General features: G+C 23.6%; 2 protein-coding genes across 2 annotated transcripts; both read left to right on the top strand.

Annotated features, from left to right (window-relative positions):
- Positions 1–1,029: 1,029 nt before the first annotated feature.
- On the top strand, positions 1,030–1,521 carry LOC110600519 (protein RALF-like 19). The gene is made up of 2 exons (XM_021737376.1): positions 1,030–1,339; positions 1,451–1,521. Exons 1-2 carry the CDS (start codon positions 1,030–1,032, stop codon positions 1,519–1,521), a joined length of 381 nt encoding a protein of 126 aa, XP_021593068.1.
- An 11,766-nt stretch (positions 1,522–13,287) lies between these two features.
- LOC110631195 (alpha/beta hydrolase domain-containing protein 17B) lies at positions 13,288–16,461 on the top strand. The gene is made up of 5 exons (XM_021778937.2): positions 13,288–13,991; positions 14,864–14,900; positions 15,084–15,320; positions 15,422–15,469; positions 15,849–16,461. The coding sequence occupies exons 1-5, from the start codon at positions 13,693–13,695 to the stop codon at positions 16,113–16,115; spliced, it is 888 nt and encodes a 295-aa protein (XP_021634629.1). The 5' UTR covers positions 13,288–13,692; the 3' UTR covers positions 16,116–16,461.
- Positions 16,462–27,294: the final 10,833 nt, after the last annotated feature.

Here is a 27,294-nt window from a genome sequence, read left to right as displayed (position 1 = left end):
ATAAAAGGTAATTTACATTAATAATAATTTTATTTTAAAATTATCCTTGTGGTTTATCTATTTATTTTAAAATTATCCTTCCACGAAATGCAAGGCTTTAATTACTACGTGTTGATCAAAAAAATTAATATTTTCCTATTTTTAATACTATCACTTCATTATATAATTTTAAAAGATTATTATTTACTTTCTATAGTTTTAAAAAATATATTAATTATTTATGAAATTTTAAAAATTTTATTTATTAGCCATTTTATTAATTTTAACGGTTAAATATTTTATTATTTAATTTAATATAAAAAAATTTATCATTTAATCCCTTTGCAAAAATTTTACCAATTAATCTTTTATATTAAAAATATTTTGAATTTTTAACAATATATTTAACGATTAAAATGAATGAAGTTGTTAATTAATAAATTTTTTAAAATTTTAAAAATATTTAATATATTTTTAAAATTTAAAAATTAATTAATGAATTTCTATGTAACCAAATAATAATTTTCCCAATATTTTTTTGTCATTTTAATACATTATACCTTGTAACCAAATAGTATTTCATTTAAAAGTTATTTTTAAGTAATTTTATTAAATAATTACTTTGATAAATTAAAAAATATATTTTAAGTGGAAAATTAAAATTAAATAGTGAACCAAAACACACAATAACTAATCCTTGGTTTTCCACCACACAAAGTTGTTTTCCAAATTTTGAGGTTTTTTTTTCTACTGAACTCATTCAAGATTTATTCTAAATTGAGACACATACCAGATATAGAAAAACAGTTCCCCTCTTAACAAGGGATGCATACGTAACCACCCCATATTACAAACAAAAAACAAACCATACAAAAAAAAAATTAAAAAAAAATAAATAAACAATTACATAATATAATCTACAAAACCCAAATTTTCTCTTATATTCTCTTCTATTCTCTCCCTTTCTTTTAACAAGAAAAGCAGAGAACCAAAAGAAAAACCCACATAAGAAATTCATTTTTCTTTTGAAAATACAATATATAAAATCAAATGAATCTCAAGTTCTGGCAGATACTCATCCTTTTAGCCATAGCCATTGTAGCTAAATCTGCAACATGTGAAGCTGCATTTGCCAACCCCAACCATACTGATGCGGTGGGAGATTCTATCAACGACGAAGAAGAAATGATGATGGATTCAGAAACAAGCCGTAGGGTTTTGGCTGGAAAACCCAGAACCATAAGCTATGCTGTACTCAAGGCGAGTACCACTCCTTGTAATAAAAGAGGAAGATCTTATTACAACTGCAGGGTTGGTACTGGAGCCAACCCTTACAGACGAGGTTGTCAAGTTATTACAGGTTGTTATAGGTTTACCTATTAAACATAAAAAATAATATTTTATATTGATATTATTATTAATATAATATTGATCATATCTTATATGATTATCTATGTATGTTTGTGGCCAGATATCTGTATTTTGCAAACATTTCAAGAACAATTGAAATCTTTGCAGGGTGTGGCTATCTACTCTTCTTGAGTAGTTTATTTTTATGTTTTCTTTTTCATGGGTATGCTTTCTGAATCAATTCTTATGTAATTAATATCAACTTTTGTGTTTCTGCATTTCTTTTTTTTTTTTTTAATTTTGTTCAACATCTTTTTTTTTTCGTTATATATATATATATATATATATATATATCTAATATTGTCCAATTTGTCTTTATTTTATTATTAAATTTAAACCCGCACGGAACTTCAGTAATATTTTAATAAATATTATTAATTAATCGATATTTTAATATTAATATTAAATAATTATAGTATAAATTAAGTAAAATTAATTATGATATATTTTATACACAACATCCCATTCAAATGAAAAATTGTGTTAACATGATCGGCGTTATTACGAAAAAATTATAAATTGGTGAGTATACAAAACCAAAAGGACCATAAAAATATACATAAATCATAATAAAAAGTAACAATTTATATTCTTTAATAGGCTTTATGCCTGAAAAATACATACAAAATCATACATTAAAACATTAATATTTCAGGAATAATGCATAAATAATTATCCGCAATTTGATTTGGATCTTTTAAATTCACAACCTCCCCTATAATACATTAAAATATGATTCTCTAAATAATAAAAAAATTACAATTAAGTGGGAGATACATTAAAAGCCGATTTTCTAATCAACAACATCTACACACAAATAGCCGATTTTCTAATCAACAACATGTACACACAAATTTTGTTTCTTTATTTCTAAATAGTAGAACGTAATTATTTTGAAGATTTTAAGTTTACTATTCTTTAAGCTGTTTCTTTTATCGAGACTATTGCTTGATAGACTATTATAAAAAAGAAAATTCATTTTAATATATTGTGATTTCTAGAAAATAAAGGGGAGACTCTACTTTTAGAATTCATTTCAATGTATTTTGAACACAATTATTTTATTTCTAAAGATTTTATATTTAGAGTTTTGACTGTGGGAGATTCTACTTTTAGAGTTTTTGGTTGTTAGAGATTTTACATTTATGGTCCTCCCAATCTAATATTTTGATGATCTTTCTTTTGAAATGTGTGATCTTAGTAATTTTTCTTTAAAAGATTTGGTCTTATTGTTTTTTTTTTAATTTTTTATTTATCTGCTATATTATTTATTTTGTAATGTATTATGTTTCTCATTCCGAAAAGAAACAAATGCAATGGTGTCTCAATCTCTTGTATACTTTGATCTTATTGTTGAAACTTTTTTTTTAAGCTGGAACATTCTCAGATGTAGAGTCCAAAACATGGATGGAAGAATTAATAGAATCTATACTTACCAATCACTCGTTCAAGACAAATTGGTTTTAATCCAGTCTGGTCTTGCCTTTTCCAGTTCTTGGTTCTAATCTTATAATTCAGCAATATATTTAGCCGATGTATATAAAATTTAATAATTTTAATTGTAATGATTATATTTTTTATTTAGTATAAAATAAATATATTTATATATTATTTATGTGACCTAAATTTAGATATATTTTTTATGAAATCGTATTATGATTTTATGCTTAATTTTACATTACGATTCGAATTAGATAAAAAAAATAAAAATGTGTGTTGGGAGAGGCAAGGAGGATAGGCCTACGCCTGTAGCTCAATATTGATTTCAAATGAAATGCGATAAAAAAAAAAAAAAAAGAAGTATTTTTCTATTTCGTGATCAAATTTACAGTATTCAGTTTAAGACAAATGATAAAAAATGCAAATAGATGAGACAACTCTATATAAGATTTTTATTTGTAAATATGGAAATTTTTTATATTGAATTGATTTTTGTGTTAATTTTAATGAAAATATAAATAAGTGATATAATTATAAAAAAATTATTAATATAAATATTTTTATCGAAAAAGTAAAATATAATTATAAAAAAATATAAAATTTAGAATTTTTATGTACATTTAAAGAATTTAATTATAAATAAGTAGCTCTGTTGTTGGTTCTTGGAACATAAATTAAGAGAATTTCTGGTAAGAAACAGAGGGAAGACAGAAGAAAAAAACAAAAAGAGAATATTATATATTTATACCTAAAGGCTGTTGACTACATTGGAGCAGAATCAAAAGGATTTGTGGTTTCCCAAACAAAAAACTCCATGATAACAATGATTTCCTTTGTTTATTTCTTTCTTTTTCATTGGTCCATCACGTTTGAACTCATTATTAAAGCTCTGTCCCTTATCCACTAGTCTTCAACTTTCATATGCCCACCTATACTTAATTATACAATAAAAAACCACTCACGGACTTTAAAGTATGATGATAAGTCCTTGAATTTGAAGTTTCAGATTCTCCTCTCTTCAGTTTTTAATTATTATTTTAGAAAAGAAATTATATAATAAAAATAAATTTTAATATTAAATAATAAAATTTTTTTATTTTTTAAATTTAAAATTTTAGAGTATGAAAATTTGATTATGAATTTATTAAATGACTGATATATTTTTAATTATTAAATTAAATTAAATTATTCAATTTTTGTATAAAATTATTGATGAGAAGGAAACTAATTCTTTCTTACCACCACTCATAGAGTAGGTTCCTTCCTCACCTCCAGTGATTACTTTCTTTTATTTTTATTTTTTAATTTCTTAGTTTTTTTTCTGTTTTTTAATTTTTTTGCAACAGATTTGTAGAAATATGTGAAGGTTTCTTTCATTTACCGTGGTTTTCTTTTCTCTTGTTCTTTTATGGGTTGTGTTTGTCTACATATAGGTTTTTTTGCTTCATAAATCGACGGCTTCTCTTTCTGAATAAGCTTGGCAGCAGGGGATGGCAATAGCTTATAGAGTAAAATCTCAGAAGGCGCAAATGAGACTCCAAAGAGCACATCCCCTTCATCTTCGTCAGCAACCTTTTCAATCTGTGGTGATTGAAGTTCCAGATTGACTTTTTTCTTTTTTTCTTTCAAGTATGTTATTGGTTGACATAGTGGCTCATTGAGTAGAGTGCAGAATTTGGATCGTTGAAGAGAAAACGTCATTCATCTTCATCGGTGTTTCCTTCAATTTGTAAATGGCTTTTGACTCGAGATTTAGTATGACGCTCTTTATTCTTCTAAATAACAATGGATGCCGGTTGATTTAGTATTGATTTGGTAGAGGTTTGGATCACATTCATCACTATTGTATATCCCGATTTCTAGGCCTTTTACAAAATTTATTGTGCTCCTTCTCATTTTAATATTTCAATATGTATTAAAAATCATTAATTATCTAAATTATTTATACTATTTAAATTTTATAATTTTAATTATATATATTATTTTATTTTTTTAATTTTAAATATTTATACTGTTTAATTTATCTAATTAATGCTAAAATAAATTAATTAAATAATTTTTTACATAAAATAACTAAAGAATTTAATTTTATAAAATATAATAATATTTTTATCGATTGATTTTGAAATCAAAACAAATTAATAAATTTTTTAAAAATTTAAGAAATTAACAGTAATTCTGCTCATATGATACACACTTTTTTTAAAAGATAAATAAACATTTTTTTAGGTTAATAATAATGGAATAAAGATATGAAATAATAAACCTAAAAAGTAATATTTCTCATTAATTAATTAATAATATTAAATTAATATTGTCATGGGATATTATTATTCCACCTGAAAAATCATGATCCATAGATTTCTTAAATCATAGAATCAAAAAAGTCTTCATGGTACAACATCTGACCTTGGTAAAATCCTGGGGGCTCTGCTGACTTGTTAACAGTTATATAACAAAAAATTATTTTCGTCAGTAAATTAAATAATATAGATATTTAAAAATATAAAAATTAAATATTATATATAATTAAAATTTTAATTACTAAATAATATAAATATTAAATATACATATAACGGTTTATAATAGCGACTAAAAAGTTTGATTAATCAAATGATTTTAAAATAAAAATAAATTAATAAAATTTCTGTAAATTTAAGTAATGTTTCTATAAAAAATAAATAAAACAAAAAGTTATAGAATTCACGTTTCCGTCTTGACCCGTCTTAAAGGTGTAAAAGCCAAGGTATCTTTGCAGCTCCTTTCCTTTTTCTTTTCTCTGTTTCTTTCTTTCTTTAAGTGCACCAACTTCCATGCATTCTATGGGCTTTTTGACCCAGTCTAATCCTTTGGACTGAAGGTAAAATTACCTTTTAATTTCTCTAAAAACTAAGTTTTTTTTTAAAGAAAAACTTTTATTAAATTTTGTGATTAAAAAACAAGGAGATTTATAATTTATTCTCTGGGTATTGTCATTATTAACAAGTTAGTCCATGTATTTTTAGAAACCTATTAAAACGTCCTTATATTTTTTTTCTGTCAATGAAATAGTCCTTCCGTCTATTTTTACTGTTAAAAATATAATAAAAGACTAAATTACCTCCATTATTTTCCTCTTCCTCCTCCTTCCTTTTCTTCTTCATCAATTCTTCCTCCTTCCACTTCTTCTTCTGCTTCTGCTTCTTCTTCTTCTACTACTTCTTCTTCTTCTTCTTCTTCTCCTTCTTTTGCTTCTTTTTTCTTCTTTTTCTTCTTTTTCTTCTTTCTCTTCTTCTTCTTCTCCTTCTTCTTTTGAGGAGGAGGAGGAGGAGGAGGAGGAGGAGGAGGAGGAGGAGGAGGAGGAGGAAAGAAAAGACAGGGACTATTTCGTTGACAAAAAGAAACAATAAGGACGTTTTAATAGATCTGAAAAAAGATAGGAACTATTTCGTTGACAAAAAGAAACAATAAGGATGTTTTAATATATTTCTAAAAATATAGGAAGGACGATTTCATTGACAGAAAGAAACAATGAGGATGGACTATTTTGTTGACGGAAAGAAACGATAAGGACGTTTTAATAGATATGAGAAAATATAGGGACTATTTTATTGATCGGAAAAAAACGATAAGAACGTTTTACTAAATATGAAAAAAGATAAAAACGTTTTAATAGATTTTTAAAAATGTAAGGACTAACTTGTTAATAATAGTAATATCCAATGACTAAATAAATGGTTTTATTTGAGGGTAAAATTGGATTTAAAAATTTTTCTCTCTCCTCCTTTATCTAATTTTAACAGAAAAGATGACAGAAGGACTATTTCGTTGATGGAAAGAAAACATAAGGACGTTTTAATAGGTTTCTAAAAATATAGGGACTGACTTGTTAATAATGGCAATACCCAGGGACTAAATTGTAAATCTCTCTTAAAAAAATTGTTATAGACATTGAGTTAATCTCTACCAATAATTAGAGATCACAATTCGATTAGTTTAATTTAAAATCGAATCAAATTAACTAAATTAAAAATTAAAATTTTAGTATTTATAAAAATCGAAACAAATCGATTTTAATTAAAAATCGAATTAAACTCAATCGGTCTGATTCGATTCAATTTGATTAGTTTAAATTTTTAATAAATTTTTTATATTTTACACTTTATTTTTAATATTTTAAAATATAATTGAAATATTTTAATTTAATATAATCTAATCTCTCTATATTATTAAAAATAATATACTATTATCACTAATCAATTTGATTTATTTTTTTTATTTTTTCTGATAAAATCGAATCGAACTGAAATAACCAAAAATTTTAAAATTAAAAACTGAATCGAAATAAATAAAAAACCAAACTAAAATTTTAAATTATTTCAATTTAATTAATTTTTTTTATTTGAATCGAATACTGCTATCCACCGATAATGGAAGGAACACAAAAATTTTAACAGACAACTATTTTCTCTCAATTTTCACTAAAAATATATTTATATCTTTTCCTCATCTTTCTACAAACAATCAATTTTTCTCGAACTCAATTTCATTCGGTTGTTATAATTTAGTTTTGTTTCTGATAAATCTAATCTTCCTCTTACTCCATGATAGATCTAATTTTCTTCTTACTCCATCATATGGGTTCATCAAATGGGTCTCTCAATATACTATTTGAAAGGACCTGCAAAATAAGAAAAGATGGTCAGAGGTCTACCAGGGATACCCGATGGATACCCTTTGACGTTCAAGTCAGATTCATAAACTAGTGTAGTATGGATAGGCAAGAGTTGTAGAGAAAAATAAAAATATGGAGTTGAGGAAGAAGTCAAAAGAAGAAGCCCCACAAAAAATATTCCCTCTCCTTTTTTACTTGCTCCTGACGTCTCCTGTCTCCCTGCTATTGTACTACCTGTTTATGTCACTCAAACCCATACGTACGGACGTGTCAGACCCCTCTCTATGCCAGACGGTCATTTAATTCCCCTGTCGCGCATATGGACAGGGCTGCGAAGTGACTGGATAAGCTCCTCTCCCTCACATCACATTACCGGGCTGGACTTCTTCATGCTAGGTCTGGGTTCGCGAGTAACCCATTCGGTCCGACGTGTTTGGGTCGAGAACTGAAATGCTGAGTTGGTCGGCCTAATGAGGGCTTGATGGGTTTTGGGTCATTGTTCTTTCTTGGACCCGGCCTCGCCCAAGAAAGAAGTCTGGCGATTATCAGTTTTTATTAAAATTTTTAGGAAAATTAAAAAGATTAAAAATTAAATAATGTATAGTATTAATTAAATTTAGAGTAATACATTTTAAATATGGGTGTATTAATTGACTTCAAAAAAAAATATGGGTGTATTAATAAAGTAACAAATAAATTACATTATAAAAAAATAAATTATAATTTAAAATAAATTGAAAAGAAAAATAAGTATATAATTATAAAATGGAGGTAGGATTATTTATGAGGATATAATGTGTATTTACATACGAGTGTTTTAATATTTTTATTTATTAGACAATTAAATTATCTTATAAATACTTAAATTTAAAAAAAATTACTTTTAAACATCTAAATTTTTTTTAAAAAATAACTTTTAAACACTTAAACTTAAAAATAAACCTTTTCTCATATCTATTTGAATTATTTAAATTAATATATTTTTTTATTTTAAATTTATTTTTTTATATTATAATAGTATATAAATTGATTATTATAATTTTATTTTAATTTTAAAATAATTTTTTATTAATTATTTTTTAAAATAAATATTTAAAATATCTTTTAATATTTAATAATTTTATAATAAATATAATTAAAAATTTAATAAAATTTATTTTTTTAATACGCGTGAAAAAACATAAGACCAAATTTACGGGAGAGTGTAATTTTTTAACAAAATGTTAGTCTGGAGTAAGATGGGCGAACAAAAGGCTTACAAAACGAAAGAATGTCTGACACTGACATTTCTCTTTTCTGCTCTGCGGACTGCTGAGATCCTCAGCAGCCTTTGACCAAACCTCTCTTTTTCCATTTTCCCTAATTTTTTACTATTTATTTTGTGTTTTAACAGCACTGGTTTTGAGATTTGTAATCCATTGTCTTCCGATGATATGAGCTTCTTTTTTTCTAACTTAAAAGACCATATTGCCCTTCTTTTGCTAAAATCTCATAAACATATAATATTCAAAATATAAATACAAATATAAAATTTTAAATTTTAATTCAAATAAAATAAAAAAAATATTTTTTATTATTTTATTAATTTTTTAATTAGTATTTATAATTAAATTATATTAAAATATTATATTATTATTAACAAATAATAATAATTTTTAGATTTTGTCAGAAAAACTAACATATAAATCATATTATAAAATATTATTTATGGTATTAATATTTCATATTATATAAAGTATTAGTGAGATGAAAAATCTAATATGTTTAGAGTTTGTAGAACTCAAAAATGTGTTTTTCGTAATTTTATACATGATCAAAATAATTTGAATAATATTTTATTATTTTTGATTTTTTTTTACAATTGAGATATTAAATTTCATTTTTGATAATATATTTACTTTCTAAACATAGTAAAGGCATTTTGATATATCTTTTTTAATTAAAATAAAAAATTAAATAATATTGATGACTACGGTCACTGGCACCCAGCCTATAATCCAACTCTTGTAGGAGAGTGCGGCTTACGACTCATCAAAATTTATTACGCAAACTGATCCATTAACGCGCAATTCAGTTCATAATTGAGTAGGATGATGGGGATCCGGACTCATAAAGAGGAACCCAACTCATCTAATGTGATGAGGCAGTAGGGGGAACAGACTCGATTATGCCATGATCTTATCAGTACGAGCACTAAAAAGAAATTAAATGGTTGCATGACGATGATGAGAAGGTAGGTACGTCTGTATGTACAGCCCTGTATAATAGCGACATGTGGTATTGTATTAAGATAGTGGTTATATATCACTAAAAAATAAAAATATAATAATAAAAAAAGGAAAGTATGAACTATTCAGATTATGTTGAATTATCTTTTTTTGAATCTCACATTATTAGAAATCAATTTATATATATATATAATAAAGTGATGAATTTATTTATTTGATTTTGAAATCATAGAAAGTAAGTTATAAATTTTCAATTGTATTATATTTTATCATATTTTCTAGAGAATTTAATTTATCTATTTTATTACGATAGAAAAAATTGGTGATATTTAACTTTATTGTTAAATATTTAAAGAATTGATTGTAATTATTAATTCAACTATAAATTTAGAATTTTTAATGATTAATTTATAAAAATTTAAATTTTAAAAAGTTGTTATAAAAATGGTTTAATATTAACTGATGTATATCGACAGTGTAGACAGATATTTACTACAATTTTTTAATGTGATTTTCTTTTTTATTATTATTATTTTTCATATTTATGGATGAACAATATCATAGAAAAGCTATCTCTTCTAAGAGAAATTTATATGTATCGTATGAATATTGATTTTAATCATACTAAAGGCTTCAAATTTCTCTTTCATAGTACTTTTCAAGTAGGGTTAGGGTGAGTGTAAATAAAAAATTTGAATTTAAAGAAAAGTGTATTAGAATACGCATTTTAAACTTTGTTTATACTTTACTTTTATATTGTAATAAGATAAGATTAGTTAGTAATTTTTCTAAAAATCCGACTAATACCGGTTGGTGGATAGGAGATCCCGTAATTGTAGGTCAAATAGGGATATGTTGTATATCATCTCTTAATCAGATATCATGAGAGGCTTGATCAGATATACGGAATGAACCTTCTATTGTTTCGTGCATCAATCATCTAGTCAATCGGTGATAATATGCATATTTGTGTAGTTTTAATGTTTTAAAATATTTAAATTTTGAGTTTGATTCTATTTAAAACGGGTTGATTTGTTTGAATTTTGATATCTTGATAGGTTAAGCAAGAATTGGAAAATACTAAAAGAAAAATCATGTTTAAACTCTACATTTTAAAATTAAAGAGTCATGGACATAACCAAGTTCACAAGAGAATAACAAAGCAAAGTCATACTTGAATTATAATTCTCAGATGTACTGTATTATAGACTATGTTGTGGGCATAATATACTTAACGAGAAGAATTAGAGTTAAGTTCTAAATCTGATATGCGATTAGAAATTCTCATCTTTCAAGATATATCAAACTTGACTTTTTTAGAAAAAACCTTCCTGTTTTATTTTGGTTATGAGTATTTACGTTGAATTAAAATTTTAAGTACTATATAAATATGATATTTTGATGTAAAACATCATCTTTTGCTCTGAATTAATTTTGGAAGGCTTAAAACACTATTCTTCTTGTTGTGTTTCAGCTATAAATATGTGAGGCTGAATTTTCTTTTCATTTGAGAGATAATTGAAATTTCAGTCTAATTGGTTGTGAGATTTGAATGTTTTTATGAATATCTTGCGTTTATTAGTTAGAATTAGATTCTTCTACTCCTTAATGTGGTAATTGGATTAAAAATTAGGAGTGACTTTGATATCTATAATTAGTTTTTTTTTTTAAACAAAACTATTGATTGTATTAATAAAATTCCATCAAATAAAGATGGATATCATTCCAAACAAAGAGACGATTATACCTGATAGATTCTCTAGTTAAAGTATAAGCAGTTAGAGTAACATTACGACGAACCCACCTAATAAAAATATCAGTTCTAGAGTTTAATAAAAATTTACAATCATTCAAAATTAAACTACTGCATAAGATAATTTGATAAAAATGCTTCTCAAGTGCCTGTCTAAACCCCTGTATAAGATAATTTGGCAAATATACTCATTATTCTTTCTCATCTCTCGAGCATAAATCATTAAAATCTCCCGAATAAAGCCATGGAAGAGAACTTCTACGAGATAAAGTTCGAATAAGGTTTCAAGACTAACGTCGTCGTTGCGATTCCGGAAACCCATAATAACTAGTAAACCTCCATTGAACATTAAACAAACGAATCAATAAAATTGAAGAAAAGTCAATCACAGAAACAGACCCATAACTTTTCCACATTAACAAAATGTTTCCTCCTATCCTTGTATATTGCAACCATCAAAATAGAAAACTAAAAACTTTTGTTTCCATCAAAAATAATTTGAAATTATCTTTATATCGTATGTAATCAACTAATAAAATTAAAATTAAGATTAATTTTTTAACTGAATTCATCTCATATTAATTTTTTTTCTTAAATTTAATTGTTTAGCTTTTTTAATTAATTTTCTCATTGAATTAATTTTTATTTCCTTACGTTTACGTTTTCTAATTTTTATTTTATTTTTGTTCAATCAATAAAATTATTTTCTTCCCAGTCTATGTGAATTAACCTTACTCATTACTATCAAAATTTATTTTATTTTGGAAAAGTAGAAACTTATTTTGAAAAAATTACTACTTAGTCTCTATGATTTAAAAAAACTCACTAATTAGTTCTTCAGTTTTAAAAAATATATTAAATATCCCTGACTTTTAAAAAATCTACTATTTGGTCCATCCGTTAATTTTGTCATTAAATATTTTATTATTTAGTCACTATAATTTAAAAAAATTTATTAGTTGGTCTTTTAGATTTTTAAAAAATTTATTAATTAGTCCCTCCATATCAAAAATATTTTATACTTTTTTTACAATACTTAACAACTAAAACTAACGAAAGACTAATTAGTAGATTTTATAATGTCAAAAATATTTTAATACATTTTTCAAAATCGATGAATAAATTATAAAAATTAAATAATAATTTTTTTCAATTAGTTTTGGAGGTTTCGATACCTATCAATTGGGTCTTCTCTCTCGTAGATAAAACTTGAGTAATTAAAAGTTACGATTTACCAAAATTCTATTATATAGTTTTATTGTAACAATATATATATATGTTTTGGGCGAGTATTATCCCATGTAAGATGTCTATAAATATTTTCAACACATAAATACTTAAATATACAAAAATAGATAATTATTTTTTAATAACATAGTATGTCCTTCCATTAATGCTTACTGATGTAAACTTTTTTACGACTTCCAGAAGTAAATTATTGAAAGAATATTATTATAGTATATTTCTTTGATTGTTTAAAATTAAAATAAATAAGTTATTACTCAAAAGATATTTTTCTTTTCCTGATAAAATTTGAACAAAAAATTTAATTTTTGTTTTTATATTTTTATTGGTTTTATGTTTAAAAAATTATGATGTATTTATTTTTTATTGTTTATAAATGAAATTTGTTTTTTTGGATATGATGTGGAAAAAAAAAAGAACAAATTGGAAAAATATAGTTGAATGATTTCTGAAGGTCAAAACCGTAACTTCACAACATCATCTTGGAACAATGGGTATCATTCTCAATTTCTCATGCACACACCAAAAAATAGAAATAAAAATTAAAAAATAATTAAAAAATTAAAAATTAAGAATATGGAAGCAGGTTTACAGAGATCATCACCCACCATCAAAACTATAAACCAGCACAAATTTTCCTCCCTCTCTCTCGTCCTCTAAAAATCCATATTATTCATTTTCTGGGTTTCTGTTCCCTCATTATCTCCACCAACTTCACCGCCACCACCACCGCCGTCGTCTCCACCACCTTCAGCTCATCCTTTTAGATTGGATCCCTTCACAATAACCCATGAAAGCACCGTAACCAAATTTCACTAACCGCAGACAAATTCCAACACTTTTCACCATATACGCATATTTCTCAAGTGGGTTCGGTTTTTGTTGTGTTTTGTTTGCTTTCGTGGTTTGTCCTCGTAGAAAAAGAAGATTTTTTTTTTCTAACAAAAAAAAGAAGAAGAAAAGAAGAAAGAAATAATCCGTAAATGGGAAATGTAACGTCTAATGTGGCAGCGAAATTCGCCTTCTTCCCCCCAGACCCACCAACCTACGATGTGTGTGAAGAGCAAGATGGGAGGCTGTTGTTTTCGACTATCACAGCTGACAAGAACATGGACGTGCATTTGTTAGAAACCAGAGGAGGGAACAAGATTGTGGCCACGTTTTGGAAACACCCTTTTGCTAGATTCACCATCTTGTACTCCCATGGAAACGCTGCCGACCTTGGCCAAATGCATGAGCTCTTCATTGAGCTTAGAGCTCATTTGAGAGTCAATATTATGAGGTATGTATTTATATAGGTAATTGCTTCCTTTCTGGGTATTTCTGGTTTGGTTGATTGTCCTGAGAAGGGTTTCCATTTGGTTATGGTGGATTTTTCTGTTGTGTTTATTTATTTGTTGTCGTATGTTCTTGTTTTGGCAATTGATTCAATACCCATTTGCTGATTTCTGATTCCTCCTTGTTTGATGATTGATTCGGATAAAATTAAATAAATTTTCTGGTATTAATTATCTTTAGTTCTAGATTAAGATGTTTTGTGATTCATGTTGCTGCCTGCCAACTTTTTGTGAAAATTTTCTCTCTCAAAATTTTCCTTTGGTTTTTGGATTTGTTGATTTGTCTTTTTCTTCTCTTTCTCTTCTCAGTTGTTCCTGTCTTTCAATATGTTCCTTTGTGTGAGGTTAACTGATGGAAATAATTGGTGTCATGGACCAATTTTTGATCTGAGCATTTGATTTAATTATGTTGCTGGCTTTACAATCATTTCTTGGGGAAAAGAAAAATGATAAATTTGGTTGCTGCTTTAAATTTGATCATGGGTCACATATTTCCTGACTTTTCTGGAATCTGTCGGCATCATTTGTCATTATCTGCTAATGCATATTAATTTATGGGTTTTTTTTAGAATTGAAGGTTTAAGATTTTAATTTATTTTTTCTAAAATTTTCCCCCTTTGTGTCGTGTGCATGCCATGAAGGTATCCTCAAATTGTTCTAATTGAGCATCTGAGATCTTTTATATATGTGCAGAAAGGAAATGAAGATTTAGCATGTCAAGCTTTAGTGGAAATAATTTATCAGGATTTTCAAGTTTTCATTTGATGCAGCTAAGCCTGTGAGCTTTGTTCTTACTTGATATTTCGCTATTTTGCAGCTATGATTATTCAGGATATGGGGCATCTTCTGGCAAGGTAAATATATTCTATGAGATCAATTATCTGTATTTTTTAAATTAAAATCTTGAGTAGCTACTTTTTTTCTCAAAAAAAAAAAAACTATTTGTCTTAATAATTTCTGCCTACATGTTCATTTGTCTTCACCTTCAATGCTAATTTTACATGCCTGATCAGTTGTTATTTGTGGAATTTTAATAGCCCTCTGAGTTAAACACATACTCTGACATAGAGGCTGTGTACAATTGTTTGATGAATGAATATGAAGTTAAGGAAGAGGATTTGATCTTGTATGGCCAATCTGTTGGAAGTGGACCTACTCTGCATTTAGCTTCTCGTTTAGAGAAGTTGAGGGGAGTTGTTCTTCACAGCGCAATCCTTTCAGGCATACGCGTCTTGTGTCCTGTCAAGATGACATTTTGGTTTGACATTTACAAGGTGAGTTTAGTGCCAGTTTTCTTGATATTCTATTCCTTTTTGTACTAGTAAATTACATTTCTTATTATTTTTTAATTGGAGGACTTGTCTATTACTTGCAGAACATTGACAAAATACGGCAAGTCAATTGCCCAGTTCTTGTTATACATGTAAGTTCCTGTCATTGTTATTCTTCGTAATATTACATTACCAGATAACTTCAGTTATGAAAACTTCAGAGTGTAAAATAGTTTCACATTGATTGTAAACCCACATGTGAAGGTAATAATGCATGGTTATCAAACGATATTTGCATATGGCTCAAATTAGCAGAAACTAGAATACAGACAATCAAGCTTCTGTCATTTTCTTCTGTGTCATCCATACTGCTCTTTGCTTATGTTTATGAGCACACTTCATCATTTGGTGTCTTGAAAATATATGCTTGTTTCATATGTGATTATTTACTCTATGATGATTCTATTTGGCTTCTGGTTGAATTGATAAATTGCATTATCGTTGCTGATATTTGTCATTCAACATTCTCAGGGAACAAGCGATGACATTGTTGATTTTTCTCATGGGAAGCGCCTATGGGAACTCGCAAAGGAAAAGTACGACCCCTTATGGGTCAAAGGTGGTGGCCATTGCAACCTCGAAACTTATCCCGAGTATATCAAGCACTTGCGAAAGTTCATGAACGCAATGGAGAAAATATCCATCACAAAACCCACAAAGCAGCTCACTTCTATTCCAAGCATTGATGTCAAACAAAACAAATGCTTAAGATGGAAAAAGGCAGCACCTCAATCGTAGTTCATTATTACAGGTAGTTTCATTGCAAGGAGAATCCATATCCAATGTTAGATCTGCTTGCTTCGTGGACTCGGCAATTGCCAGCCAAGCTTGTTACTGCTTGGTATGTTTCTATTAGATAAGGAACTGATAGCAATTGCACCTAGTATGTTCGATCCAAATCTTTTTTTTTTTGCTAGGGAGCTTCTACATCTGTCTGCGAAAACGATGTACCTAGTGTTCCATTAGAAAATGTAACCCAAGTGTGCTTGATCTGGGTTTCTTGTATAATTTAAAAGAGTTGTTGTGTGTAAAATCTGTCATAATTTTTCGGAAAAGCAAATACATGATAGTTGCTTTTGTTTGCTATAGAGCATTGGCCTTTTCTTCCTGTGATCTTCAATACAACACATTTCAAATTTGCCTGCCTTGTGCATTCCCATTCAATCTTCAAGTTGCATTTCTGATAGTGATGTATTATCTATCCGTGATTTTATGGATTTCCTTGTAAGTTCATAATTAAGATGATGTAGCATTCAGCCCTTCTTTGTTTTCCTGAGATGTAATCCTGGATAGTAAAATCCTTGCTAGTTTGAGACCAAAATTCAGTAGAATTTGAGCAATGGCTGCAAAATGAGCCTTGATCTTGAGGAATGAGGCCTGTTTTATAGGAGTCCTAAAAGGAATTTGCCTGAGGTTTCGGGTAGAATGTCTGAATATACACCTTGTCTGTTCCGGGCTTCGGCTTGTTCGGATATTCGGGCATTTAATAATAAAATTATTAAAATATTTTTGAACTATTTGAAAAAAATCTAATAAAGTAAAATTTAGAATAAAATATTATTTGAGAGAAAGTAAAAATTTTGATTTGAAAATTTTTAAAAAATGAGTTCTTTTAAATAATGTATTAACGAGTCAAGTTAAAAGTGAATTTTAAAAGAAAGTATTTAATATAAGTTGTTTATTATTATTATTATTATTTTTAAGTTTCTCAACTAAACAAGCCACTGTTTATTAGATCCAGTCTAGTTTGTTTATAGTGGAGGCAACATGGCACCAGTTAATTCGTTGGAATATCCCAATGATCTCTTTACAACTAATGATCTAATCATTTCAATTACTCAAATCTTTTAATAAAAGAAGGGAAAGGTCACTGAGCGTATAGAGTTTGTTTTGGGGTTGGATGCGGTTCGATCTATAGTTGCTTTGGTTGGTTCAGTTTTTGAGTTGGGTTTAATTACTTTATGGGCCTTATTTTCTTCCTTTTGAACCTATGGAAATGCAATACTTTTACATGTTAAAAAAAAAAATTTGTTTGAATTTGAATGATAATTATAATAAGAATGGATCACAAATATCATGTTTAAATTATTTGAACTTTCTAGAATTTAATTTTTTTAAAGAAAAGACAATTAATAGCATTAACTGGGGCTTTTGTCTGCCCAATAATATTATTAAATTAAAGACACGAGGCAATAATTTTTTTTTTTAATAAGGAAAAGCCATAGCCAGTTGCCTAATTGTGACCACTAAACTTGGAACAATTGATTATTTAATTATTCTCTCTAAACTTATACACTTGCAATCAACGGATGTATTAGACTTGGATTCATATATCATTAATCAAGTTTGATTTAAAATTAAATTAAATAAATTAAAAATTAAAATTTTAGATATTTATAAAATTTAAATTAAATTGTAAAAAAGTGATTTAAATTAAATCGATTTAATTCGATTGATTGATTTTTTTTATTTTTTATATTTTATTTTAAATATTTTATAATTTAATTAAAATATTTCAATTTTATTTAAAATATAATCTCTTTATATTATAAAAATAATAATATTATTAAATAATTAATTTAATTTAATTTTTCTCTGATTAAAATTAAATTAAATTAAATTAAAATAATTGAATTTATTAAAGAGATTATATTTTAAATTAATTCAATTTAATTAATTATTTTAATTTAAACTAAATAATATTTCCCTCTAGATTTAAAAGTAAAACACAAAATAACTATATATTTTATTAAAAAATAAAAAAATATATATTATATTTTTTTATTAATTAGAAAAGGTTCTGAGACTTTGTTTTTTAATCCATTACGTGTAGTTTAAAGTTAACTGTTCTAGTCCCTATATTATTATCAATAACAATATATAAAATTTCTAAAATTAAAATATTCTACAAAATAATAATTTATGAATTAATTTACCGTGTAATCTAATTTAAGAATCATAAACTCATTATGAAAAAAAAATCATTTTCAATAATATTTTAAATTTTAATTTAATTTAAATTTTATTATAGTTATATAATATTTATGATTATCAAAACCAGACCGGTCGATTGAATCGATTTAACAGAAAATCGAATATATAAATCTTTAATTTTAAAATTTTAATTTTAATTTGATATGAATCGGCCAATTAACTATCAAACTGTTGATTTAAATCGGATTTTCTAAATCTAACCGGTTACTTTTAACATAAAAAAAATAATTACTAATGTTTGCAGCAAAGGTTCAACCAACACTGAATTTTATTAGTTCAACCATTAAGGCTACCAAACTAATTGTTATTTTTCACAACCAATAATATGCTAACCGACACAAGTGATATTAATATAAGTAATTATTAACGTATAACTTATTATTTATAAAAAAAATTAAATGCAATTTAGAAAATTAATAGTATATAATAATTTATTTTATTAAGTAAAATAAATTATTATATATTTTTCATTTTATTATCTTTTATAAAATTTTAAAAAAATACATAATTTTTTAGTTATTTTGTTATAAACATTATTATTTATTTTTATTAGTTATTATGAAGTTTTCATTTTAAGTATTTTTATTATATAATATTGAATATTATTATTTGAAATTTTAAATTATTTTTTAAAAAATATTCTGAATTTCAAAATTTAGGTGAATTTATTTTAATAATTATTTATAAGATATATAAAATAATAATTAAAATAAAAATATTATTATTATATTTATTTAATAACATTTCAATTGTACTACTTCAGAAAAAAAAAAAAAAAAACATTTCATTTGTACTTTAAATCTTTAACTCTCTCTATTCACTGGTTCATTGACGGGACTGAGTCTGAAAATATTGATAATATTAGTAATTAATTTTTAAAATTTATATTATAAAGTTATTTAATCGAAACTCATAAATTTAATTCAACTGTAAGTGCATTTAATTAGTGGTAAGTGGATTAAATTGAATATTGAAAAGTTTTAAATTTATTTCAATTTTATCTTATACTTTTATTTTTTATCAATTAAATTTTATCTTTTTAATGTTTAACTAAATATATTTTACACTTACAGAATTATTAATTTATATTTTTTTATTATTAAATGTATTTAAAAATTACTATTTATATTATTATTCAATTTTTTTTATTTTTATCAATAATTTTATAATAACAATTTGTTTTATCCTATTTTGACTAAAATATCATCAATCCAATTTTTTTTTAAATTTGTTTAATATACTTATCATTTAATATTATTTTTAAAATTATTATTAAAAAAATAATCTTATTAAATATATTAGTTATAAAATATTAAAAAATAATTTAAAATAATATTTAATATGATTCAATTTAAAAAATATAAAAATAATAAAATTATTTTTTTAATTCTCAAATATAATGTTAATATATTACTTTTTCTGACGTATTTTAAATTTATTATAATATTTATAAATTTTATTTATTTATATATAGTATAAATTTAAATATTAATGTATATAACCAAAATTTAAATATTTATTTACAGTAAATATTAATATTCAAATATAATAATTGATAATTAGAACAACATATCATCTAATAATTTTATATTATCAAATTATTTATAATTTTTCATTATGATTTAATCTTTAATTTAAAATTAAAATATTTATAAAAATTATATTTTTATCATAATTAATAATATATAAATAATTTAAATTGAGATGCAGTGCAGATTAATAAATAAAGAGCTCATTAAATTATTAAAAATGAGAGTATAAACTACTAAACACTTACATGATTATTAATGATGTCTGCTAATAAATATCATCATAGATTTTATACTTTTGAAAAATGTATATTATTAAATTATTATTAATTCAATCTTAATTTTAGTAAATATTTATTTAAATATTTTTAGAATTTTTTGTTTCATTTTTAATTTTATGTACTTATCTCAGCCATTCATTAAAATAAAATCAATATTAATGTAATTATTTTAAATTAGTTTATATTAAATTACAATTTATCATTTTAATGGTTTCAATTTTTATCTATTGTATAATTATATTTCAAAATACTTTATATGATAATAAAATATAATTTTAGCATTATTAAATTAATTATTATTACTAAATAATAGTTCAATTAAAATTCTTAAATTTTAGTATTCATTCAAATTCAATAACTTATATCCTATACAATATAATAATAATATATGCTATTATAAAAAATCTAAACTACAAATATTATTAATTAATTAATTAATTAATTAATTAATTGTTAATAAATAAATCATTTCCATATATATTTATAAAAATATTTTATACTTTTATAACTATTTAAAAAATTATTTTTATATTTATTTTATATTAATTTTATTATACGATATAATTTTATAATAATCATATTATAGTATAATATTTATTCTAATCTATCTATATATATAATATTTATATATATAATATAAATAACAAAATTATCATTTAATTTATATCCTTATTTTAAAAAAAATTAATGTTATTATATTTATATATTTTTTAAATTTTTTATTAACTAATTAAAATTAATATAAATTATAATATTATTATATATTTAAAAATTAAATTTTAAAAAATAAAATTATTAACTATTTAAATAATTAAATATGGTTGTAAATAATTTAAAGACTTAAGAGTATTATGGGCAATCCTATTATTTTTCACTTAAAAGTTAATTTATCAAAAAAATGCCTTTAGAAAAACCACCAAACTTTATGAAGACCTTTTTAACTAAGTGAATGATTTTCTATTTTAAAATGAAAAAATTATTTTTATTAAAAATAACTTTTTTTTTATTTAAGTAGAAAAATATTTTATATTGATAAAATTTTCAATATTTTAAATATTAAAAAATATAAAAATGGACCCTTATATAGATAAATTTATTAACATATTTTATTTTTTAAATTAAAATTAAAATATTTAATATAAAAAATATATAAAAAGATATTTTTTAAATATAAATTATTTTCTAAAATAAATAGAGTTGGTATATTCATTTGTTTTATTGGCTTAAAGTACTTTTGGCCTTTCTTTAATTTTTTTTTTTCCCTCAATCATATTTCTTACATTGAAGACAGTTTTGTTCCCATTGGTTGTGCGAAGTGGGTCTCCTTGTCTTTTAACTTTCTTTTTGTTCTTTTTAAGGTTTTATTTTTTCTGCTCCAATGGCTGAAACATGTTACAAAAGTTACCACATCTTTTCAAATTTAATTAAACTTCTTTGATGACTAGTTCCATTTGCAAACATTTCATTTTTAAATTTATTAACAAAAAGCTCAAATATTGAGATCATTACAAAAATATTAAGAATGCAATTAACCCAAATCGATCTGAACTTCACAGTTTAGGTTTAATTTATGAATATTTTTTAAATTCAAGTGAAGTTTGAATTTTAATTTTAATTTAAATATATATAAAATGATGTAAACAAATTTTTTTAGTTATTTATTTATTTATTTAAAGAAAAGTGGTTTGATTGAAATGTTGAGTGGTTGGGGGGACAAAGAACCAACCTTGTATTGAAATTGTCATATAGCATATCTATTTAAAAGGAGATGTTTGTATTAATATTGCTATTGTTGACTGTTTGGTATATACCTACTCTCCCTAAACAAAACCTCCAATTATAATACTTACACCTTATTGGTGGGTCCAACTTCTTCTTCATCATTTTTTTTTTAAAAATAATAATAAAAAGTCCATTATATATATATTTCTCAATATACTTTTTTTTTAACCTATGAAGGAATTGGGTGAATAATTTGCCATTTAAAGGATTGGATTAAGAGCCTACCTGAACTATATATGGACCCACATCATGTATCATTTCATTGAAGAATATGTTACATAAGAATGAATTTTAAATTTTATAAAAAATTTAAATCTAACTTAAATAATTAAAATAAAAAATTAATTTCTACTTACAATATTCGTTTGATTTGATGTCTATAATAATTTTTTAAAAGAGAATTTAAAAATAAATGAATTTCAGAAATGCAATAAAGAGCCACATGTTTTATTGTAAAGTTTGATGATTAAATTCTATGTTTTAGATGTCAATAATTAGTTTTAATTTTTCACATTAAAATTTTTATTATTATAAATAGTTTTTTTTAGAGAATTTTTAAATTTTTGAAAATTTATAAAAAAATTTTAAATTTTATTTTAATAAAATGATATTAATTAAAATTTCTAATGGAATACAATAGTCATGTTTCAGGATATGTCTTCTAATTGCTAATTCTCTTTTATTTATGAGCATTCATGTTTAGATATTGAATTCCAATCAAATTCTCTCTCATTTTTCTTCAATTTTCAAATTTTGGCTTAAAGTTTCATTGCTACACTAAACAAAACATTAAATTTATATATAAAGATTTTATTAAAGTAAAATTTTATACCGTAAATTTTTAATTATTTTTAAATTTTAATAATTATTTATTATTTGAAAGATGGAAAGTTTCAAATTTCAAATATCAAATATTCTAAAAGAAATGAAAAATGGGTAGATTATTTTAAACCCTAGCTCCATAAAAAACATTACAACTATTACAAACATATATTCACATCTCAAGAAACATCCCAATTAGGGTTAGGGTTTGAACTGAAAATTACCTAACCCTGACTTGAACCATCACTCAAATTCAGCTCTTCCTTATTTTGGTAGCCATGACTCAACCACTTCACCTGCAATTGCACTCATTTCCCTTTTCTTTCACCATGTGGGTATGGGTTTTTAAAGCAAAAAACAAACCTCACATGCCTTCATTTTTCAACTTGTTGCTAATCAAGTCATTTGGCTGGCAATTGGTTGTCAAGGATACAAAATGCATCTAATTCTTAAATAAAATAATACCCATTAATCAGCTTTAATCAATCAAACATGTGATTTCTAATTATCAAATGGATATATACCATTGACTTGAAGGGTTAATTAATATTTTTTCTTTTTTACTTTTTGCAATTCTATTTTCCTCCTCATTATTGTTAAATAATCTATGAAAATGAAATGTCTTCTTTTAATACCACCCAAAGGTTTTGGAAAATGTGAGTTCAGAATTCAGATTCTGCAGGACAGCCTGAGTGAATTCGAACTTTACTTAACCTCGATTAAACAAGACATTAGTTTTCTTTCTAATTTCCCTTGCCCTAACCAAACATGGCAATAACCATTTAAGCACAACAATGTTATCCGGTAGTACGCTGCAGCATCATCCTCCAAGTAGATGTCGATGTGGTCCCAGGAGGAGGACACTGCTACAATTCCCGAAATGTCCATTGTCTCTGATATCCTGCGACCGACGAGTCGGTATCAAGAAAGGCTGCATTTCTTTCTGGATTTAGGAATCTCCACTGGGTCCCGCAATAACGGCTTACAGCCAATGAGAGAGCGAAACGTGTTGATCATACGCGGCATGTTCAGTGGTCTCAACAACATGAGAAGTGTACTTTTTAGTACTTTTGGGTTATGGCCAAAGCTGACCTAATTCAGTTTGTTTTTTTTTTTTTTTTTTTTGTTTCTTTTCCACGCTCCTTTTATTTCCAGTGTCGTACACGCGCGCTCTATTTGTATTTTCCTTGGGGAAATGTGACCTAATTCAGTACATTATTCTTATGCTTTCGTTACTTCACTCTAAAGTTGTCTTTTTTTTATCACTTCAAGGATAAATTATTTTAATATAATTAATTTGCTAATGTAATAATATTTTAAAAATAAGTTAACTGTAAAAATAAATAAACAATTTATTTACTCTTTTTAGAAACGATATATTAAAATTATAGAGATAATTAATAATTAAAAAATATAAATTATTCAATTTTAGAAGATATTTTTTAACTTATAAAAATTAACTAATATATTTTAAATTTATTTATACTTTATTATTAAATTTAATCATTAAATTTGATGAAAATATTAAATTTTAATTTTTTAACCAACAAAAAAAAATTTACAAGAAATTAAACAGGGGAAACAATTGAGAATTACAATTTTACCTATTTTAAGATTTTCAAAACTTGAATATGAATAGTTCAGGAAATGATTGATTTGGTTTAAAATTAAATCGAATAAGGTAGATTAAAAATTAAAATTTTAATATTTATAAATATTAAATTAAATTAATTTTAAATAGAAATCAAATCAAATCAGTCTAATTCAATTCGATTCGATTTAATTAACTGAATTTTTTAATAAATTTTTTATTTTTTACATCTTATTTTTTAATATTCTAAAATTTAATTAAAATATTTTAATTTTAATTATGGTATAATCTCTCTATGTTATCAAAAATAATATACTATTATACTAATCGGTTCGATTTAAATTTTTTAATTTTTCTAATTAAAACGGAATCGAAATAATTAAAATTTTTAAAATTAAAAATTAAACTTAAATGAATAAAAAATTAATTAAATTTTTAAATTAATTTGATTCGATTCAATTTTTCAAAACTGAATACTGTTTACCTTTAAATATGAGTCTGGCTAATCGAGTTTCCTCCCCTCCCTTAATTATTATAAAAGAAATTCTAATGACATAATTTTAATTCTTAAATTAAACCATAATAAAAATACATTGGCGAATTTTATTTTGCTTTCTCTTGAATATGAATTAGGATTAATTCAAAATCATCCGTTTTAATTAAGGATTCAAAATCAAAACTAATCCAATTGGAAAAAAAAAAATCAAAATTATTTTGAATCACAATTTTATTTCGAAACTAAATAAAAACCAACCCATGGTTGTTGTGTTTATTGGAAAGTATAAACATTTTGACATATGAAATGTTATTCTCTTAAATTTATGAAATTAATTTAAAAATTCACATTTTTTAATAAGAATTAATTTAATTCAGTTTTATAAAATTTTGTAAAATTTTCAACTCTCTCTCTATGTATAAAGTCCAAAGATCTAAAGGACAATGAGTGAGGTTTTGTGACTTTGGTAAGAAGATTCAACAAACCTATTGACAACGGTAATCTCTCCTAAACGAAAAATATATTCCTTCTATTTTATAATTTTATTTATTATTTTAAAATTATTATTTATTTTTTTAATTATAATAATATATAAATTAATTATTATAATTTTATTTAATTTTTAAAAAATTCTTAAAATCTATTTTAATATTTAATAAATTTAATATATATATAATTAAAAAATTAATAAAAAATATATTTTTTAATACGTGTAAAAAAATAAAATAAATAAAAATTATATGATGAATTATTAAATCTAAGAGTCTTTCAAATGGAAGATGTTTTAGATTTTTACATTTCGCATTTCATTTTTCTTAAATCATTTATATATATTTTTATTTCTTTTAAAAAAAGACATGATCAGAGTTTTAAATAGTTAAACATTTAATTTTTTATATTATATATAAAATAAATATTCACTACTTAAATCTAAAATAACGATTAAAAATTATTATTTTATATATTTAAATTATAATTATAAATTAATAATAATGATTTAAAATTTATTATATATGGCTTTGCTGTTATAGTATAAAATACTAATTTATTTTTTTTTAAATAAAAAAATAATTAAATTATGATTTTATTAAATATAAAATAAATTATTTATTAAAATATATTATATATAATAAAAAATTAATTTTTTAATAATAATTTTAAATTACTGTTAAATTATTATTTTAATATTATTAAAATAATAATTTTATAATTACTATTATAATATTATTGTCTAAGCTTTTAAATAGTTTGAGACTAATTACAAATTCCTCCTATCAAAGACTTCTTTTATTTTTTTTAAAGGAAAAACTTATTTTATTAATTATATTTTATTTTTCTCATAATTTTTATCTATTTAATTTTTCACATATATTAAAAAATACAATTCCTTTTATTAACTTTCTAATTATATCTTAAATATATTATATTTTATTAATATTAAAAAATATTTTAAAAGATTTTTTAAAAATAAGAAAAAATTAAATAAAATTATAATAATTAATTTATATATTATTATAATTTAAAAAAATAAATAATAATTTTAAGATAACTAAAAAAATGAATAAAAATTATGAGGAAAAAGGAATAGTATATTATATAAATGCAATTTTGTCATACAATAAATATCTAAATAATAATTAAGCACAACAAATTCCCTACTACTTTAACAAAATGGTAAATTGCAACTAACACTTCTATTTTAAAAATATCTTCTGTTTATGGAATTAAAAATTTTGTAAAACTTTAATTTAATTTTTTTTTCTAAAATTCTTATTTAAAATAAAAAAATTTAAATTTTTTTAATTTAAAAAATTTCTATTAGAGGATGAAAAGAATTCGTTTCCATTCTTTTCTTGTAAACTTATTCATACCAAATGAAGGTATAATATTCAATGCATCTTAATAAAATTTATTTAAAAAAAAACTTCAATAAATTAAAATTTTAATTAAAAATACGGGAAGAAAATTATAAAAAATGCTTTTTATTCTTAATCAATGATATCAAAAACGAAAAAGTATATAACATCTTAACTTTTATTCAATTATTAGTTAATTAATTCATCCCACAAAAATGAGTTTTCTATTTTTAAAATGAAAGATCGAAAATTGGGAGATAGAATCTGAGACCTCTCAGATTTATTCAATTGTATTTATCGAGTTAAATTGTGAATCCAAAAATGAATTTTTTTTTAAAATTTCAAATTATAAGTCATATTTTTTTATATAATTTATATATTAACTTCCTAATTTATACATATTTTTGACATCCAACACCTACATTAACAATTTATAAAAGTAAAATTCATTAATTATAATAATGGTTTAATGATAAAACAAGATATATTAAGAAAAAATATAAAATTTATTTTTTAAAATTATTTATTAGTGATAAGATTTTTAATTTTCAAATACTAAGAAAAGG

Source organism: Manihot esculenta, chromosome 14 (genome assembly GCF_001659605.2).
Source record: "Manihot esculenta cultivar AM560-2 chromosome 14, M.esculenta_v8, whole genome shotgun sequence".
NCBI classification, from domain to species: domain Eukaryota; kingdom Viridiplantae; phylum Streptophyta; class Magnoliopsida; order Malpighiales; family Euphorbiaceae; genus Manihot; species Manihot esculenta.
Note: the sequence above shows the minus strand (reverse complement) of the source record. Positions and strands in the feature narration are given on the sequence as shown.